We start from the raw sequence: 17,236 nt of genomic DNA on the forward strand, positions 1-17,236 counted from the left end.
ATCTTGTAAGACAAACAGAAGGATTTGACCTTATCTGATGATCAGTGGGGATCTACTGAAGTTTTTTAAATCAATTTTTTAAGATATCATATGTGCAAAGAGTATAAACTTTAAAAGATACAACAGAGTGTAAAATTTTAAAGTAAGTCCAATCACAGCAACTCAACTGTTCCACTCCTAACCTCCTAAACACCTTTGCCAGTTTCCTGTGCAACCTTCCAGAGACACCATCTGCCCATATAGGCACATGTATGTGTGTGTGTTTGCGGGGTATGGTGAAGGGGATGTTTCTCCTCTAAAGGGTACAAGTGAATGAAATGACATTAAGTTGCTAAACAAGATCTTTTTAACTGCAAGGTAGGGGATGGATTTGAGAAGAGCTAATTGGAAGCTACTAGTAAGCTCACTTGTAGTTTGGGTTCTTGTGTCTGAGACAGTATATTATATTCTAGTTGCACATGGAGAAAGTGTGGTGATGTACAAACGCACATACATGTACAAATGTACACACACACACACTAGATATATATATATATAGAGAGAGAGAGAGAGAGAGAAAGATATCAGGAGAGAAGACAAGACTGGAAGTCAAGGTCAAGATCTTGGAGCTTTGGGGCGCCTGGGTGGCTCAGTGGGTTAAGCCACTGCCTTCGGCTCAGATCATGAACTCAGAGTCCTGAGATGGAACCCTGCATCGGGCTCTCTGCTCAGCAGGGAGCCTGCTTCCTCCTCTCTCTCTGCCTGCCTCTCTGCCTGCTTGTGATCTCTCTCAATAAATCTCTCTCAAATTTAAAAAAAAAAAAAAATCTCGGAGCTTCGCACAAAGAAGGTAATTAAAGCCATGGTATCAGACAACATCACCCAGGGAGAGGGTGCAGAAGGTTTGGAGGGAGATGAAGGTTGAGACAGTGGTCTGCAATCACTTTTCAACACTCCTTCTGTATTTGAGGTAATCCTCATCTCCCCAAGATGGAAATCACAACTCAGATTTCTGCATACTTGGCAGTCAGTCTATAGACTTGTAACCTAGGACCATCCATTGTGGCACTTATGCAAAACTTCAATTCAGAAGAGAACTCATGGTGAACCAAGCAAGGTTGTGAAATCTAGCAAATTGGTTGGAGAGGGTGTTCAGTGCTTAGGACAGTAGCAGCAGCACAGGTTCTGGAGTCATCAGTGAAGAGTAGGCAATATTTGTGTGAATTGTAGTGTTGACACCAAGAGGTCGTGGGATCTGTACCCACGTGTGACTTGTGTGGTCCTGGCTGAACATCATTTAAACCTGTCCTCACACATTTATTGTGAGCCACCTAACATTCTTCAATGTATTCCTTTTCTGCTTTAACTGCCAGAGTGGGTTCTGTTGTTTGCAGCTCTGATCCCTGATCGATACAATGCAGTGTCATGAAGACAAGGTAAAGAAGTATTTCAAGGAGGGAGTGATCAATAGAATTAATTGCTGCCTAGAGGTCAAGCAAAATGTGGGCTGAACAAGGTCTGATTTAACATTCTAGAAATTATTAGTGACCTTGGTGAAAGTAGTTTGGAGGGGACCTAGGACAAAAACTCTAGACTGCTGTAGATGGAGGAGAGCCTCTGACATGAAGAAATGGAGACAGTGAAAATCAATCACACCTTTCAGAAATTTGGATATAAAGGGGAAGAAGGTTAATAAAACAAAATCTGGAAGGGATGTGTGTTTAAGGGAGATACGTGAGCATATTTCAATGCTGATGGGAAGGAGCAAATGGAAGTAAGTTGAAAACAGAGTTTGAGGGGATAAGAGATGGAATAAGCTTCCTCTGAAGCCAGGAAGATTCAGTTCTCAGATGGACTCATCACTCCCAAGAGAAAGGGTATCTATTCCACTGAGACTGGAGAGAAGGAAGAAAGGGTAGGCATGAAGAATGTGGGTTTATGTAAGGGGAGCAGAAGGGGGAGGAAGTCAGTTCCTGTTCTCTGCTTTGCTGGTCAAGAAGTTACCTGCTGAGAATAAGAGAATGGGTGGAAGAAAAAATTTGCATGGAATGGTGAAGGTTTACTATAGTCATTGTAGGAAATGAGAGGGAACTAAACTGGGATGCATAATAAGATTACTCAAGCAGAGCAGAGCACCCAGCAGGGTCTGCAGCCATGCTCACACAGGTCTACCACTTGACAATTCTTTTTTTAAAGATTTATTTACTTATTTATTTATTTGACAGACAGAGATCACAAGTAGGCAGAGAGGCAGGCAGAGAGAGAGGAGGAAGCAGGCTCCCTGCTGAGCAGAGAGCCCGATGCAGGGTTCCATCTCAGGACTCTGAGTTCATGACCTGAGCCAAAGGCAGAGGCTTCAACCCACTGAGCCACCCAGATGCCCCTACCACTTGACATTTTTATAACACTTTGGCTCTGGTAGGTGCATCTTCATACATAATATATGTTAATTCTCACAACCCTATGACTTAGGGAGCACTTATAGAGTTACCCTATTTTCACAGCCGAGGAGCCTATATGAAGTTGGGAAGTTTCCAGAATGTTTGCGTTAACTTTGTAGCTTGCAAATCTTTAATAGAATCACGTCACATAACCCATGGTTCCTCCACAATCTGGGACCTATTTCAGCAGTCTGATCTAACACCTCTGGCTATAAACCTCCTGTCGCAGTAAGAAACTCCAAAATACATCTTGCTCTTTCTCTTTCCTTACTCTTCTGCCAATCTAAATTGGATTCACTCTTCAAGGCCCAAATGAAGTCCCAACTCCTCCCCAGTGTGTCCCTAACCTCTTTGGCCATGGGGATTCCATCTGTTTCTACTTCTGCACTTTTTGTCTGGGCTTATTCATGGCAAGTTAGTAGCTATTTTGGCTGAATCCAATTTGCTTGAAATAAAGGAACAGACAGGCTCATTTGAAAGATTGCCTTGTCACGTTGGATTTGAAAATTCATCAAGTTGAACAGCACTTATTCCAAAAAGGCAGATTAGTATTTTTAAATATTAAAAACTAATTTAACAAATATATATTTATTTTGCCAAAAACAAGAGTTTCAGTCATTACAATATCCAAATTGATGCCCATTCAGAGTTATTAATCTGAACATTACATCAGTGCTTTCATGAAAGATATGGAAGCACTCCAACTTTCAATTGCTTGTTTATACAAAAACCACTGACTAAACTGTTAAATTTGACAATTTTAATCAATGTTTAATGATGATTAGGAAGTATGACCTTACGATAACTCCATACCAACAAACATATATGGTCTACAAATTCAGTTCCATTTCTTCACTATCACATTCTTATTTAAGGATATGAACAAATTGTAAAAGCCTGTTTTGAAGCACATTCTTTGTACAAAGGAAAAGTTATTTGGGGGAAAGTTAAAATAGAATAAAAAAGTAAAAATGAAGATATTCTACTGTATTATTAAAATCCCAGGGATCTATTTTTATATCATACCAATGAGTAAGAGATGTAATTTAGAACCATAATGTCCAAACACATGAGATTCTTCTTGCTCTGGAACATTTGCCCAAACAAGCCAAGTCCTTCTCCATAACATATCTCAAATATCCCATTTCTCTGTCAGGTTCATTTAATTTATGCCTAAATGTTTCCTGCAATCCATAGCTAGTGTTACCTCCTAAAAATTTACTCTTATGTCCATTCATGATATTGATAATGAAACTACATTCACTTCTATGTCTATTGCTTTGACTGTGTCATTTCATTTTTCTTCATGGCACCACATCTTCACAAAGGATCCCAAGCAGAATCTCAGGGCCACGGAATCAAAGTTAGATTTGCTTCATTTGTACAATTCTTACACTTTTCTAGCTAGACTCTTCCCTGCCATTAACTATGCTGAAACTTCCGTCTCCTATCTGCAAGCCTTTCTTCAGATATCTTTGAAGCAATGTGATCATCTTATTTTATACTGAAGTTGGTTCTTCTTGGAAGCAAAATGAATACATGAAGAAAGGAAGAAATTGCAAAGGGAATGCTATTAGTAGTTTCATATCAAGCAAGCATTTGTTAATTGACTTCCAAACTTTTAACAAATTAAACTAGAACACATAGCTTGGATTTTTGGGGGAGGCAAGATAAAACCAGTATTTATAATATAATCTCTAAGTTATACCTGACCTTAATGTGAGTTGCAGAAGTTTCATCAATTAAATTTTTGAAAATTGTGAATCATGTGACACCCCACATATCACTTCAAATGGATTCTTTTCCAGGGGAAAATATCTTTTTAATAAAAAGTTGTTCATTTAATGAAAAAATACTAATAAACCACTGCTTCATATGAGATACCTGCAAATGATCTACAATGAATCGCTTAATTCTAAGTAGACATTTTCTTCCTAGTATTAATAAACAAGTACATGCAAATAATTACCGGGTATTTTATCCTACTATTCATCTACAGAAAAATAACATAAATTTTCACTGTTAAAGTTTTATCATATAATTTGCAAAATGAGGATGAATTATGCATATCTATATCTAAGAACTGGTTAGATTGTTATTCAGACCAGAAAGGAATTTGGCATAAAGTCATTTAGTTCTGGAAATAATCCATGGTAACTTAGCTACTGAAGTAGTTAAAGACCTCATTATAATTGGCTTAAGCTATAAGATAATATCATCATATGGACTCTCAGTATTTTTGCCTCAAGTCTTCAATAAGCTTAGAGTGAACATCTTAGTTCCAAAAATAAATTCATGTTGCATGAATTGACTGACACACTGGTAGTAATAAGTACAGGTTTAATCACAAACTTCTACCAAGGACTTATTTTTCTGGAAGGCATTTTTCACATACTTCATCTTATTTAATTTTATTTGACCTCTGCTTTCCCAACCTCATAAAACAAATGCCCGTTTAAGAGATGAAGAAAATGACGGGACGCCTGGGTGGCTCAGTTGGTTAAGCAGCTGCCTTCGGCTCAGGTCATGATCCCAGCGTCCTGGGATCGAGTCCCACATCTGGCTCCTTGCTCAGCAGGGAGCCTGCTTCTCCCTCTGCCTCTGCCTGCCATTCTGTCTGCCTGTGCTTGCTCTCTCCCTCTCTCTCTGATAAATAAATAAAATCTTTAAAAAAAAAAAAAAGAGATGAAGAAAATGAGGCTCAGAGATATTAAGTGATTTGCACAAATTCTCGGTTAATAAATTGCAGAGGTAAGAATTAACCCCCAGTCTTCGTATGCAATGTTCTTTCCATAACATCAGAACTTCCACCACTTGTGAAAACTGGAAAGATGTAGATTTGATCCAGATAAACATTTTACATTCATTTGTCTGCTAAATCTTAAAATCGCTTCTGAGATATATTTTTCAGACATCATTGCAGGTAGCTGCTCCTAGAGATCAGCAGAGTATCCATCAAGGTACTAGACTGAGTCTTTTGCAAAAGATGGGTATATAAAATAAGTATTTGGTTGCATTTTCTTTCAGCATGGACATAATTGAGGAGTAAAGGCGTGACAAAATGATAAATACTTTTTAACATTGGCAGGCAGCAAATGTTTCTTGCGTACTACAAAGAAATGCAAAGGTAAGCAATCCAGGGAGAATATGGGGCCAAACAAAACTCAAGATCATAGGAGAAATGTAATAATGTTACAGGTCATGGATACAAATTTCCATGCCTGCTGATGATTTGAGGGTTCCCTTCAATACTCCCCCTATATATCTGAGTGTATACTTCTGAGTGTTTTTATGGGTTCAGGATAAATAAACACATACTTGCTATCACTGCCTACAAGCCTGCCCGTGGGCATCCTCTGGCCCTTTTCTACGTTCTTGGAGTCTCCGGAAAAGGTAGTACATATCCCCATGTCCCTACTTCTTTAAAAGAGCTCCCATCCCCAAAGCTAAAAAACTCTTGAGACATCACACAGCATCTTCTTCAGACTTGAATAGCATGTTCAGAGCTACTCAAAAATGAAAAAATGAGAAAGGAACTTATTTCAGTGAGGCCAGCACAGAGAAGACAATGAACTAACTCTCAAAGACTGTCTCTGAAGTACTGAAAGTACTTCCAGGTTTATACAAGTCAAATGAGGGACAAAAGTGGGTAGATATGTGCAGGTGGGCAGCAAAGATCAGATCCACCATAGTTTTGGGTCAATCACAGGCAGGGATCTTGCTGGCTCAGTTTGGTCCTTATTGCTTGAGAGGGTAATTTTGGTTCCCATCAGGAGAGGCTTTGCCCTCAGGGTCTTTGGCCTGAGCCAAGAGACAACCTGGGAAGTACCCAGCTAGAAAGTGTGAGGTCAGAATGGAGGCAACAGAAGTCCTCTTTCAAAAGTACTAGTTCTTGACCCTATTTAATACATACATGTATTAACTGATGACTGAGTCATAATTTCTTCTTTACATAGCATGCAAAAGTGATCATGAACTTCAACAGATTTAAGCATGAATATTTTCTAGAGTAGTGCATTCTTTGGTAGAAAAAAAATCAGCTGACCATGAAGGTCACACAACTATGGTGCTTTGTTTCAAAAGGATAGTATATGGGTATCCCTGATTGTTTCTTCAACTGCTTTTGCATGAGAATCTATCGCTAAGAAGTAGTTCAGAAAAGTACACTATTTATTAGGTTGGATTTTAAAAATTTAAGTCCTCCCTTTGTATAAGAGGAGACCCTGGCTTCAAGGAAAAAATACCCTTGTCCTCCAATTTAAATATCTTAATGATGTTCAAGTTTACAAATGAATAGAAATTGTTTTTGAGTCAACAAAAGCTGAAGTATCACAGAGAGTAAATGATGAATGAGCCCAGAAGAACTGCTAATGCAAGTTCAAATTTAGTTGGGTCACTTGATAGTGATTTCCAAAAGTTTTTTATCAAACTTCTCAATCAGAGAAGGAAATCATTTTTATGAAACACACACACACACACACCCAACATAGCAAACATGTTAAATAGATGTTCCTTAATGCCTAAAAACAGTCATATTTCCATAGATGGCCTTCATTATTATGTTGACGTATATTCCCTCTAAACCTACTTTACGGAGGGTTTGATCACAAATGGATGTTGTACCTTGTCAACTGCTTTTTCTGCATCTATTGAAAGCATCATATGTTTCTTATCTTTTCTTTTACTAATGAGGTGTATCACATTGAGTGATTTGCAAATATTGAGCCACAACTGCAACTCAGGAATAGATGCCACTTGTTTGTGGGTGAATTTTTTTTTTTAATGTATTGTTGGATTTGGTTTGTTAGTATTTTGAGAATTTTTACATCTATGTTCATCAGGGATATTGGCCTGTAGTTCTCTTTTTCAGTGGAGTCTATAATCTGTTTTTGGTATTAGGGTAATGCTGGCCTCACAGAATGAATTTGGAAGTTTTCCTTCCTTTTCTATTCTTTGGAATAGTTTGAGAAGAATAGATATTAACTCTTCTTCAAATGTTTGGTAGAATTTACCTGTGAAGACATCTGGCCCTGGACTTTTGTTTATTGGGAGTTTTTTGATTATGATTCAATGTCCTTGCTGGTTATCAGGACAGCATATTAATTCTGAAAGCTGTTTTAGGTGGCAACTTTTTCACTTGGTTGGATGAATAGATGATGCCTTTAAAAGTCCAGTTCATATTTGAAAACATCAGAAATGCTTTTGCTCCTCTTGCTCTCCTTTTTTTTTTTTTTTTTTTTTGGTTAATTTGTTATTGGTATGCTTAATTTTATTTGTTGACCCAAGTAAGCCCCGGGATGACCAGATATTTAGTCTAACATTACTCTGGGTGCCAGGGAGGGTGCCTCTGGATGGGATTAATATTTGAATTGGTGGACTAAGGAAAGCAGGTTGCTTCCCTAAACTGTTCAGGCCTCATGTAATCAAAGGAAGACCAGAATAGAACAAAAAACTGAGTAAAAGGGATATTTTGCCTGCCTGACTGTGAGCTGGGATATTGTTCTTCTCCTGCCCTTGAACTGGAATTTACACTATTGGTACTCCTGGTTCTCAGTTCTTTGGACTTGGACTGAAAGTATACCATGGGCTCTCTGGATATACAACTTGTTGACTGCAGATCTTGGGATCTTCTCAGCCTCCATGAGCCAATTCTTTATAATCAATCAATGTCTCAATCAATCAATCTCTCTCTTTCAATATATGTCCTTTTGGTTGTTTTTCTGGAGAACGCTGATTAACACGGGAATCTTGGGCTTTTTTTTTATTTAAGAAAATCTACCATAACGCACTACAGAGAGTGCATCATTAGCCATAATTTTGAAAGCTACAGTGCCTGCTAGAATTTCCTAATTAATCCCATAGGGCGCAGTCCTCTGGTTATTTATCCCCACTCTGTTAACAGGCCTCCTGTTAACTCCAGTGAGGAACTGTATGCTGGGTTTATAATCAGAGGACTGAGCTCATTCTGCATCTTTCTCTTCTTATCTCTTGGAGCAACTCTGTGGGCTTATCACTCATCTATTCTTAAAGAAATCCTCTCAGATTGCCTATATATTCTGTAGTTAAGACATGCAGATACTGGCTATGCCAGTAATTCACACTAAATGAATTATTCGTGAAGTGGCAATCAGCTGAGAAAGAGAAAAAAGAAGGAAGGAAGGAAGAAAGGGAGGGAGGGAGGGAGGGAGGAAGGAAGGAAGGGTGGGTAGGAGAGAGTGAGAAAGTTTGTTTTCCCATTGTCTTCCTATGTGGGTTATTAACCATGGTTCCAGTTCATTACAGATTCTCTAATACCGATGAGCTGCTTTCTGGATGGAGTACAGATTATTTTTCCTTTACAGAAACATTCAATTTGTAAGGCCAGTTAGCTATTTTAAAAACCGTCTCTAAAGAATAATCTATATGCTATTCTTATTTATAAAAGTAAGACATTAGGTATCTAATAAGTAAATTAGTCTCATAAAAACACTGAATTTATAGATTGATGATAAGAATTTGAACACTGGGTTTACTGGGTAAATGATTTTGGGCAAAACATCTGATTTCCAAGCTCTCTAGTTTTCTTAACCACAAAACAGGGTATTATAAAAATGCGTGCATCATAGGACTGCTGGAAGAAATCAGATGTTGTATCTAGAAAGCATATTAAGTGTCTCTTAAGAATCATGGTTATTAGTAGTAGGCGATATTTTTTAATAAAACCCTATTGACAAATAACTGCAAGAAAAAAGAACATGAAATAGAAATAATAGGGAAATTACTTGTTTTCATTAAGAGTTATGCTCACATTACTTCATACATGGGCTAGAATTTCCCAAAATGCAGAATTAAGAAACAATGGAGGAGAGGAGGTATCCTTAGCCAAAGTATTGCATTACAAAGACAGGAAGGCAATGAGAGGAGATAGTGATCTTTTGATAACAAGTTAAAAAAAAAAAAAAAAGGAAAGGCAAAGAGAGAAAGGAACAAAGAAGGTAGATATCTAAATATAATTTATAATTTATGTTTGCAGGTGTGTCATGCCTGGCACATAGCAGGTACTAAACAAATGTTTATTAAAAAAAAAAAAAGATTCTAATCTTCACATTCAAATAGCATTTAAATTAAGTACCATCTACACGTCAGACATTTAATGTCCAAGTGAGTTGCTTTGCAAATTGTGGGTAGGATTAAAATTTTACGCAAAAATTTAGAGTGTACAGTAAAAGCAAGAGAGATGGGGGAAATTTCTGGAACTTGTGGTCCTTTCAATATATGCATGCCATTTATCAGTACATATACAATAAATAACAAGTGTTTTAAATGAATGAATTCCTTCTCTTGCACTACTCAAAATAATTTTTAAGGACCAAAACATATTAGTTTAAACAACTGAATCCCTTTTTTACCTATAAAAAATCTATATGAAATTAGCCTTTCTTATACAATATAAGCATAATTCAGTAAGTTCAATGCTTGTCCTCAATAATTCTTTAGTGATGAGGTAGCCTAAAGGTGCCCATCTGTTCAGCATATCTAAGCATTTCAAACCACCAATAAATAAATATTTCTCAAACTCTACACTATCTCTATTTTAGAAGTTTAGAAGAATTCAAGGAAAGCAAAATCTATGACAAGACACTAACTGGTGGGATAAATAGAAACATTATATATATATATATATGTTCTTTAATAAACAGTACAGTATATATGAAAGTGTGTTACAACTGGGTAACTGGACATGAACCAGTATAGAACAAGGTGCAAATTCTTTGATCAGATAAAATTTTAAAACAGATTTGAAAAATTAAATCTGTGTGCCCAATTCATCAGAAAGTCTTCAGAAAGAAAAGAAAAAGTAAGTAGTGTAGAAGTATAATAAAATCATGGATAGTCAGACCAAAAAGCAAAAGGTATTTCTACTGGATTATAGAAGTTTGCCACAGCTACCATAATAAAGTACCACAAACTGGTGCCTTAAGCAACAGAGATTTATTGTCTCACTATTCTGTAGGATAATGGTCCAAAATCAAGGTGCTAGAGGGTTGGTTCCTTCTGAGGGCTCTGAAGGACAGTTTGTTCCATGCCCCTTGCCTGGATTCTGGTGTTTTGCTGGAAATCTCTGGTATTCCTCAGCTTGTAGCTATATCACCCCAATCTCTGCATTCGTATTTACCTGACATTACCCGCTTGTGTCTGTGTCTACATTTCCCCACTTTATAAGGACAACTGTTGTACTGGAGCATGGTCCCATGTTTTTCCACCAGTATGATTTCATCTTAACTAATTATACTTGTAACATTTCCATTTCCAAATAAGGTCACGTTCTGAGATACTGTGGATTAGAACTTCAATATGAAGTTTTGAGAGACACAATTCAACGCATAACACAGATGATCTGTCCTGAGGAAAAGAAAGAATTAAGAGAGCTAAAGGTGACTTGCTAAGGATAAATGGATGCATAACCCTGTAGGGCCAGGCAACAGAGACCCTTGGAACCTTCACCTTAGCAAAGAAACTTGATGTGTTGAGCAACAGGTAGACAGTGTGGGCTCTCAAATAGAAAAAACTGGTGTTTTATAAACATTATTCTGGAGAACGGGTCCCAGTGAGTAGGAAAGGATGAGACACTAAAGACAGAATAGCTAAGTAGAACGTGACATGAAGTAAAAACTATCTGGCAGCAGCAGTCAGAATGAAAGAAATTAAATGAATCCAAGAGAAAGTGGTCTATCAATAAAAGATTATTCCTTTAGGGAGTTCAGATTATACCAAACAATTTCCTATATTTTTGTTAATTTGAAGAAATGTCTTACAAACTGATTTCAGAGTTCATTAGCATCAGCTACCAATTTCAGTAATTATATGTGATATGCAACTATATGAATGACTCACACAGAATTATTTTCCTATTCTTGGTGTTGTGCCAAAGGCTTGGCAAGCAATAACGCCAATTATTTTAAGGGGTTTGGGAATCAGGAAGAAGCTTCCTCAACATAATGCACTATTGGATTGAAACAGAATAATCCCTGGCAACGATTATGCACTGAAGAGAAAAAGTAAGCAAATGAGTAACTTCTGAAGACACTCTCTGAAATGGAATGCCAAGGTGGTCCTAACATAATGAACAGTGGAATGTCAAGAAGGAAGATACAGTCAAAACATCCAAAGCTCTTACAATTTTCATTGTAGCCTGTCGGGGTTGCGCCCCTAAAATGGCGCCGGCTACATAGCCCGAGCAGCACGGACAGCCTGAAAAACATCCACCCTGGCCACACGTGACCTCGTGCTCCTCACGTGAACACCTCTGTGATTGGCTGTTATGCCACCACTGTCTACGAGCCCCAGATACCTCCTGTTCATGTGAACACCTTTGTGATTGGCTGTTATGCCCTATATAAGGCAAGGGAACTTCCCCGCAGGGAAAGAAAGATCAACCAGGGAATAAACAAGAGCTTGTGCATGGACCTGTGTGTGTGTTGGTGTTGCGTTATCTCTGCAGGCAGGGAGAGCGTGACAGTAGCCAAGACATGTAGCCAAGAACCATTCTGGAAAACATAATGGCCAACCTATTTTTTGACAACTTTTATAGATTATATGTACTGACAAGAGATCAAATAAAGGGGAAGTACTAAAATTTCACTAAGAATCTATAGAGAATGAGGGACATGGAATGGATGGAGATGAAGATAAAATTTTTAAAAATAAATATGGTAAATATAAAGTCAACAAGAAATATAAAGTGGGCCGATATACTTTCAAATATTTCAGATCCTTTATATCTAAAAGGTGGACGAGACATCCAGTCATAAAATTCAATGTGCTCCCAACTGGCTTTTGTCATCACCCTTGCACCCAACTTGCCATCGCTAATGTCCTCCATGTCATCCATAAAGTTCCATGCAAAGGACATCTTCAGTCTTCCTCTCTCTTGCTCTCTAATAGCATTCCCCTTTCTTCTTGAAATTCCTTCTCTTGATTTCTGTAACATTGCCTTCTTTTCTTTCCTCCCATATTCTAGCCACAGCTTTGCTGTCTCCATCACATCATCCTTTCTATAAAATGCTCAATCCCTGGAGATTTTAAACCTCTCTAGGTAATCTCTTCCAGTTCTTCAACTAACATGTACATGCTCAAGAATCCAAAATTTATGTACAACTTGAACTTCTATGAATTCCACAACCACGTATATTCAGCTGACGACTCAACTGTTACGTCCCATAGGTACCACAACCTGAAATGATGATCTTCCCACCTGGTCTGTTTCCTAAGTAAGCAGCACCGACATGTGCCTATATTGCTCAGGCCAGAAACCTGAGTATCCACCTTGAAACCTCTTTCTTTATCATCTCCTATCACCAATTAATCAGCGGGAATGGTTTTACCTCACGAATGCATCCACATCTCCATCACCACTTTCAGTGTAAGCTACCACTGTCTCCCATCCCCTGGCTTCCCACATCCAGTTTTATCTTCCATTCAGCCTGAAGCTGATTTATTTAGAACGCAAATGTTATCATGACACTCTTCTGCTTAAAACTTCCATTGCCCACCCCCTTGTTCTTAGCATGAAACCCTTACTTGGGCCTTACTGTGCCCTTCAAGGTCCTGCTGCCCTTCATCCATCCATCAGGCACTTCTCCCTTTGCACTCTGCCTTCTACCCATTCTTCCCATTCTTACACAGTGTTTCTCTCCAGCTGGAGGCCTGAAGGCACGCTAAGTCCTCCATTAGGAAATTCCCTTCTTTCCCATCTTTACCTCTATGCCTAGCTGATGTTTACTTAATCTTCAGATTTCCAAAGAAACCTCTATTTTCTTCAAGCACTATCACCTATCCAGATCAGCCCCTCTTAACACATTTCTCTTCAGGGCACTTGCCTCATGCGCAATTAAATACTCTTTGGTGTAATTGCCCGTTTGTTATCTTTCTTGCCTGAGACACAGTATGAGTCATGTATATCTTATTTACTGCTTCACCTCTAGCATAGCCTTAAACAAAGTAGCATTTAATAAATGTTTTCTAAATGAACAAATGAACTCCAACATTTATCAGTGCTATTTTAACCCTTATCAAGTAAACTGTGGTAAAAATCAATAGATACAATGATGGTCATATCATTTAAACAGCCCCACAGATTCAGTTAACAAAATCTGCATGACTTACAAATTATCACTTGCTTATTTTTATATATGACTACAGGTCTAATTTCTTAGAGGGCCAGAACTCTATAAGACCAGCTGACAGACAACATGTATAATTGCATAATTTTTTAAAAATGTTGCTTCTAAGAAGTCAAACATCCTTAGAGTTAACAACAACAACAGAATGAAATGGAAAACCAAATTTGATCAGAATAGTGGGGGAAAAAAATCTTAACATGAATAACAAAAGATATAATATTAGAAGTCCTCATTATGAAAAATTCATGATCTCAATAATATACTAAGCAGTTTTTACATCATTTTCCTTACTTTTGAAGATTTTATCTTTAAATGACAAAGAAGTAACATAAAGAAGAATTTACATTCCATTCTTCAGTATGATCCACTCAGAATGGAAAGTAGCTGCCAATTTGCGCTACACATTTATAGGTGAAAACAGTGATACAGACCTATTTTTAATAGACTGCACTGGTAAGTTATTTAACCTAAATCCCTGGCCTCTTTTCCTTTTTTTTCAAAATTTTATTTATGTAATTGCAGAGAGAGAGAGAGAAAGAGGAGGAGCACAAGCAAGGGGAGTGACAGGCAAAGGGAAAAGCAGGCTCCCCACTAAGCAGGGAGCCCGATACGGGACTGGATCCCAGGACCCAGGGATCATGACCTGAGCCCAGGGAAAACGCTTAACCGACTGAGTCACCCAGGTGCCTGGCCTCATTTCTTGATTTTTTTTTTTTCTGTCTCAATAAATAGCAACACCATCCATGCATTGTTCAAACTCCAAAACTTGACCCCCTCCGTCTTGATATCTCTTCAGTTCTCTTCCACAATAAACTGTCTTCACTCTATTTTCAAAAAATACCAAGAATACCTTTATCATTTCCTTAATCCACATCACTGATATCTTTGCCTAGACTCCTGCAATAGCCTTCCAGCTGGTCTTCCTATGTCTGCTTCTGCTCTCCCCTGTGTACTGAATCCTGTAATCTACAATTTTGTTAATATAAAGCACTGGACCATAGCTATCCTTTTCAATACAAATATTATCACTCTCCTGAAATCCTCATGAGCCTCTCTAATTACCTGGCCCTTACTTAATTCTTTAATTGCATCTTAACTGATTCATCTGCTCCATCACATTATCCTTTCTTTCAGTTTCTAGAACATCCAAGCTAGTTCCCACAGTAGGGTCTTTCTACTTGCTATTCCTTCTCTTTGGAATGCTCTGTTCCAGATCTTTCTGTGGTGTTTCCTGGTCATCAAGTCAACTGTCAACCCTCCCCGCTAATGCCTCATAGATTTTCCCTGATCCCCTGACCATCTCATCTAAATTAATCCCTAGTCAATCTCTATCACATCATCTTGTTTCATTTTCTTCTCTTATATATTACCTGAAACTGCCTTCTTTATTTCTATGGCTACCCTCTCATTCTCTGTTTTCCCCTTAGAATGTGAACTCCTGAGCATGGTCAATTTTTTAAAATAAATACTGACTTTTAAGGCAGAGAAAAATCTATTGAAAGCTAAGAGAAATAAGAGAAAACGGTTTCCCTAGGGCCAATAAATCATTGTGTAGCTAAACAGAGGCTGATAAGTTTATACCTTGGAGGTTTTCCGTCTCCAAGGACCAATGGCACATTCTCGACATTTAAGAAAGGTAAGTCTAGAACCCTCCATATGTCCAAACATGACAGCCAGTGTTCTTACTTGCAAGACCCACTAGCTAACCACATAATTAATGAGAATCATTCAAATCTGTGCCTCTGGGCAATAATAAATCACTACACCTCACGGACTTCCAAGGTCTTCATGTATAGTATTTGTGAATGTCAAGGCCCCCTACAGTATCTGGACTGGTTCCATGAGGGGATAAATTACCTTGAATATTAGTTAATATTCTAAAAAATAATTAGAAATCATTTACTCCACTGGAGTTATTTACTAAATACCACAGAGCATGAATACAACCACCGAGATTACTTACAGCAGCAAACAAAAATAGCGTTGGGTACTTTGTCTTCCTATTAATTGATTGCTTTTGTTAGACAACATTGTCTGGAAAAATCTGACTACAATTCTAACTGCAAGCCGCAGTAACCACGTCAATATGTGAACTATCTGAATATCTAATTATGAAAAAAAGAAGGCAATTTCACAGTGGAAGCATTATTTTAATTCAAGAAACCAGCCATATTAACTTATTAGTCTGACATATAGCAGATAGCTAAAAAACTTTAATTTGAAAGATAATTATTTTTAGCTGATTAATATGCTTCAAATTAAATTCACTGCTTTTAATGGGCCCATCAACTTGACAACCTGGGAAATTAATAAATTTTGCATGCAGTAATCCTAGGAAAATTATACAGCTGTGCTACACATCATTACAAGGATTACCTTCACAGTAGGCATTGTCCTCTCGAAGAGCCCTATAACCATCTCGACAGCTACAAACGGCCCTGTCATTCAGATTTCTGCAGACAGAATTCTCCATGCAGTTATGCCTTTCAGAACAAAAGTCATAACCTACAAGAGAAAAGAAACTTATTAAGGTAAATGAAACTATGACAAAGCACACATCTTTACTGATGAAATACTCTCTTTGATTTAGAAGCTATTTTTCCTTCAATTATTTTTTAAATTGATATTTTCATTCAATGTTAGAGAACCACATGTTATGTGTACTAAAAGTGCTTCTTCATGTTTAACTCAGTTATTTCCTATTTCAAGTTAATTCTATGTCTTCTTTGTTTTTGACCTCATGTTTTCTAGTCCCTGATATTTGAAGTATAGTACTCCAAACATCTGAAACAAAGATTCTTGGAGTCCAAAATGAAGATTTACAATATAAAACATAACCCAGTGAGAAAGTAATCTGAGAACCAGAGGTTGAACATTATTAATACCTATGAATAGTACAGACCAGGCCAGATAAAATGCGGACATTGCCTGATATCCTTAAAAAAAAAATATGTAAATGTGCTAAAAAATGAAAATTACATCACTTTAATTTAATTGTCTCTGGAAATCTGCACAGCAACGGATGTCTACTCAAAAGAAGGAAAAAAATTATGAATAACAAAAAATTCAGATTCCAGAATCTTTATGAGAGGATGAAAAACTGGAACATTTTATGAACAGGGATACCAGTCATGTGTAATTCCTCAGGATCTCTACTGCCTGTATGAATCCCTTGTTCAAAGTTCATCTAAGATGCTGAAATGAAAAGCTTAAACACTGGAATCCATATTGAATGGAAATTGGATGATTATATATCATTCAAATAATTTTCAAATTGCCTGATGCGTAAGTTATCTATCTAGTTTTACATTGTCTAATGAATTACAATTTCAGTCCATGTGTAAAAGAAAAAATGACTAGAGGAATGTATTTCATGTCGCTCAGAATAAACTTATCTGCCTATAGCCAAGGAAAGACTTTCACTTCAGCAAAAGATAAAGATGAAAGTTCTAAATCGGCACATCTTACTTGTAAGCAAATTACCATAGAACACTGTGATTTAGTGGAAGGGTGAACTGAGCAATACCACGGCCAGCATGCACCGTCTTACAGCACTACGGTTGGTGTCCGTTCTAACTGGCTGGTGTCCATAATGACTCTTTTGAATAACACCCCAGAGTTAAAGCATATACCCCATGAATTTGTAACTACCAT

The 17,236-nt window shown here is 37.5% G+C and overlaps 1 protein-coding gene across 1 annotated transcript in view; it reads right to left on the reverse strand.

Moving 5' to 3' along the window:
- The window catches only part of NELL2 (neural EGFL like 2), a 326,760-nt gene that overhangs the window by 162,834 nt on the left and 146,690 nt on the right, over positions 1-17,236 (reverse strand). Inside the window, exon 13 of the mRNA XM_044227205.1 lies at positions 15,959-16,087. Within this exon, the coding sequence (XP_044083140.1) occupies positions 15,959-16,087 (129 nt within the window). The remainder of the gene's footprint in view (positions 1-15,958; positions 16,088-17,236) is intronic.

The sequence above is a fragment of the Neovison vison genome, chromosome 12 (genome assembly GCF_020171115.1).
Source record: "Neovison vison isolate M4711 chromosome 12, ASM_NN_V1, whole genome shotgun sequence".
Classification (NCBI taxonomy): Eukaryota; Metazoa; Chordata; class Mammalia; order Carnivora; family Mustelidae; genus Neogale; species Neogale vison.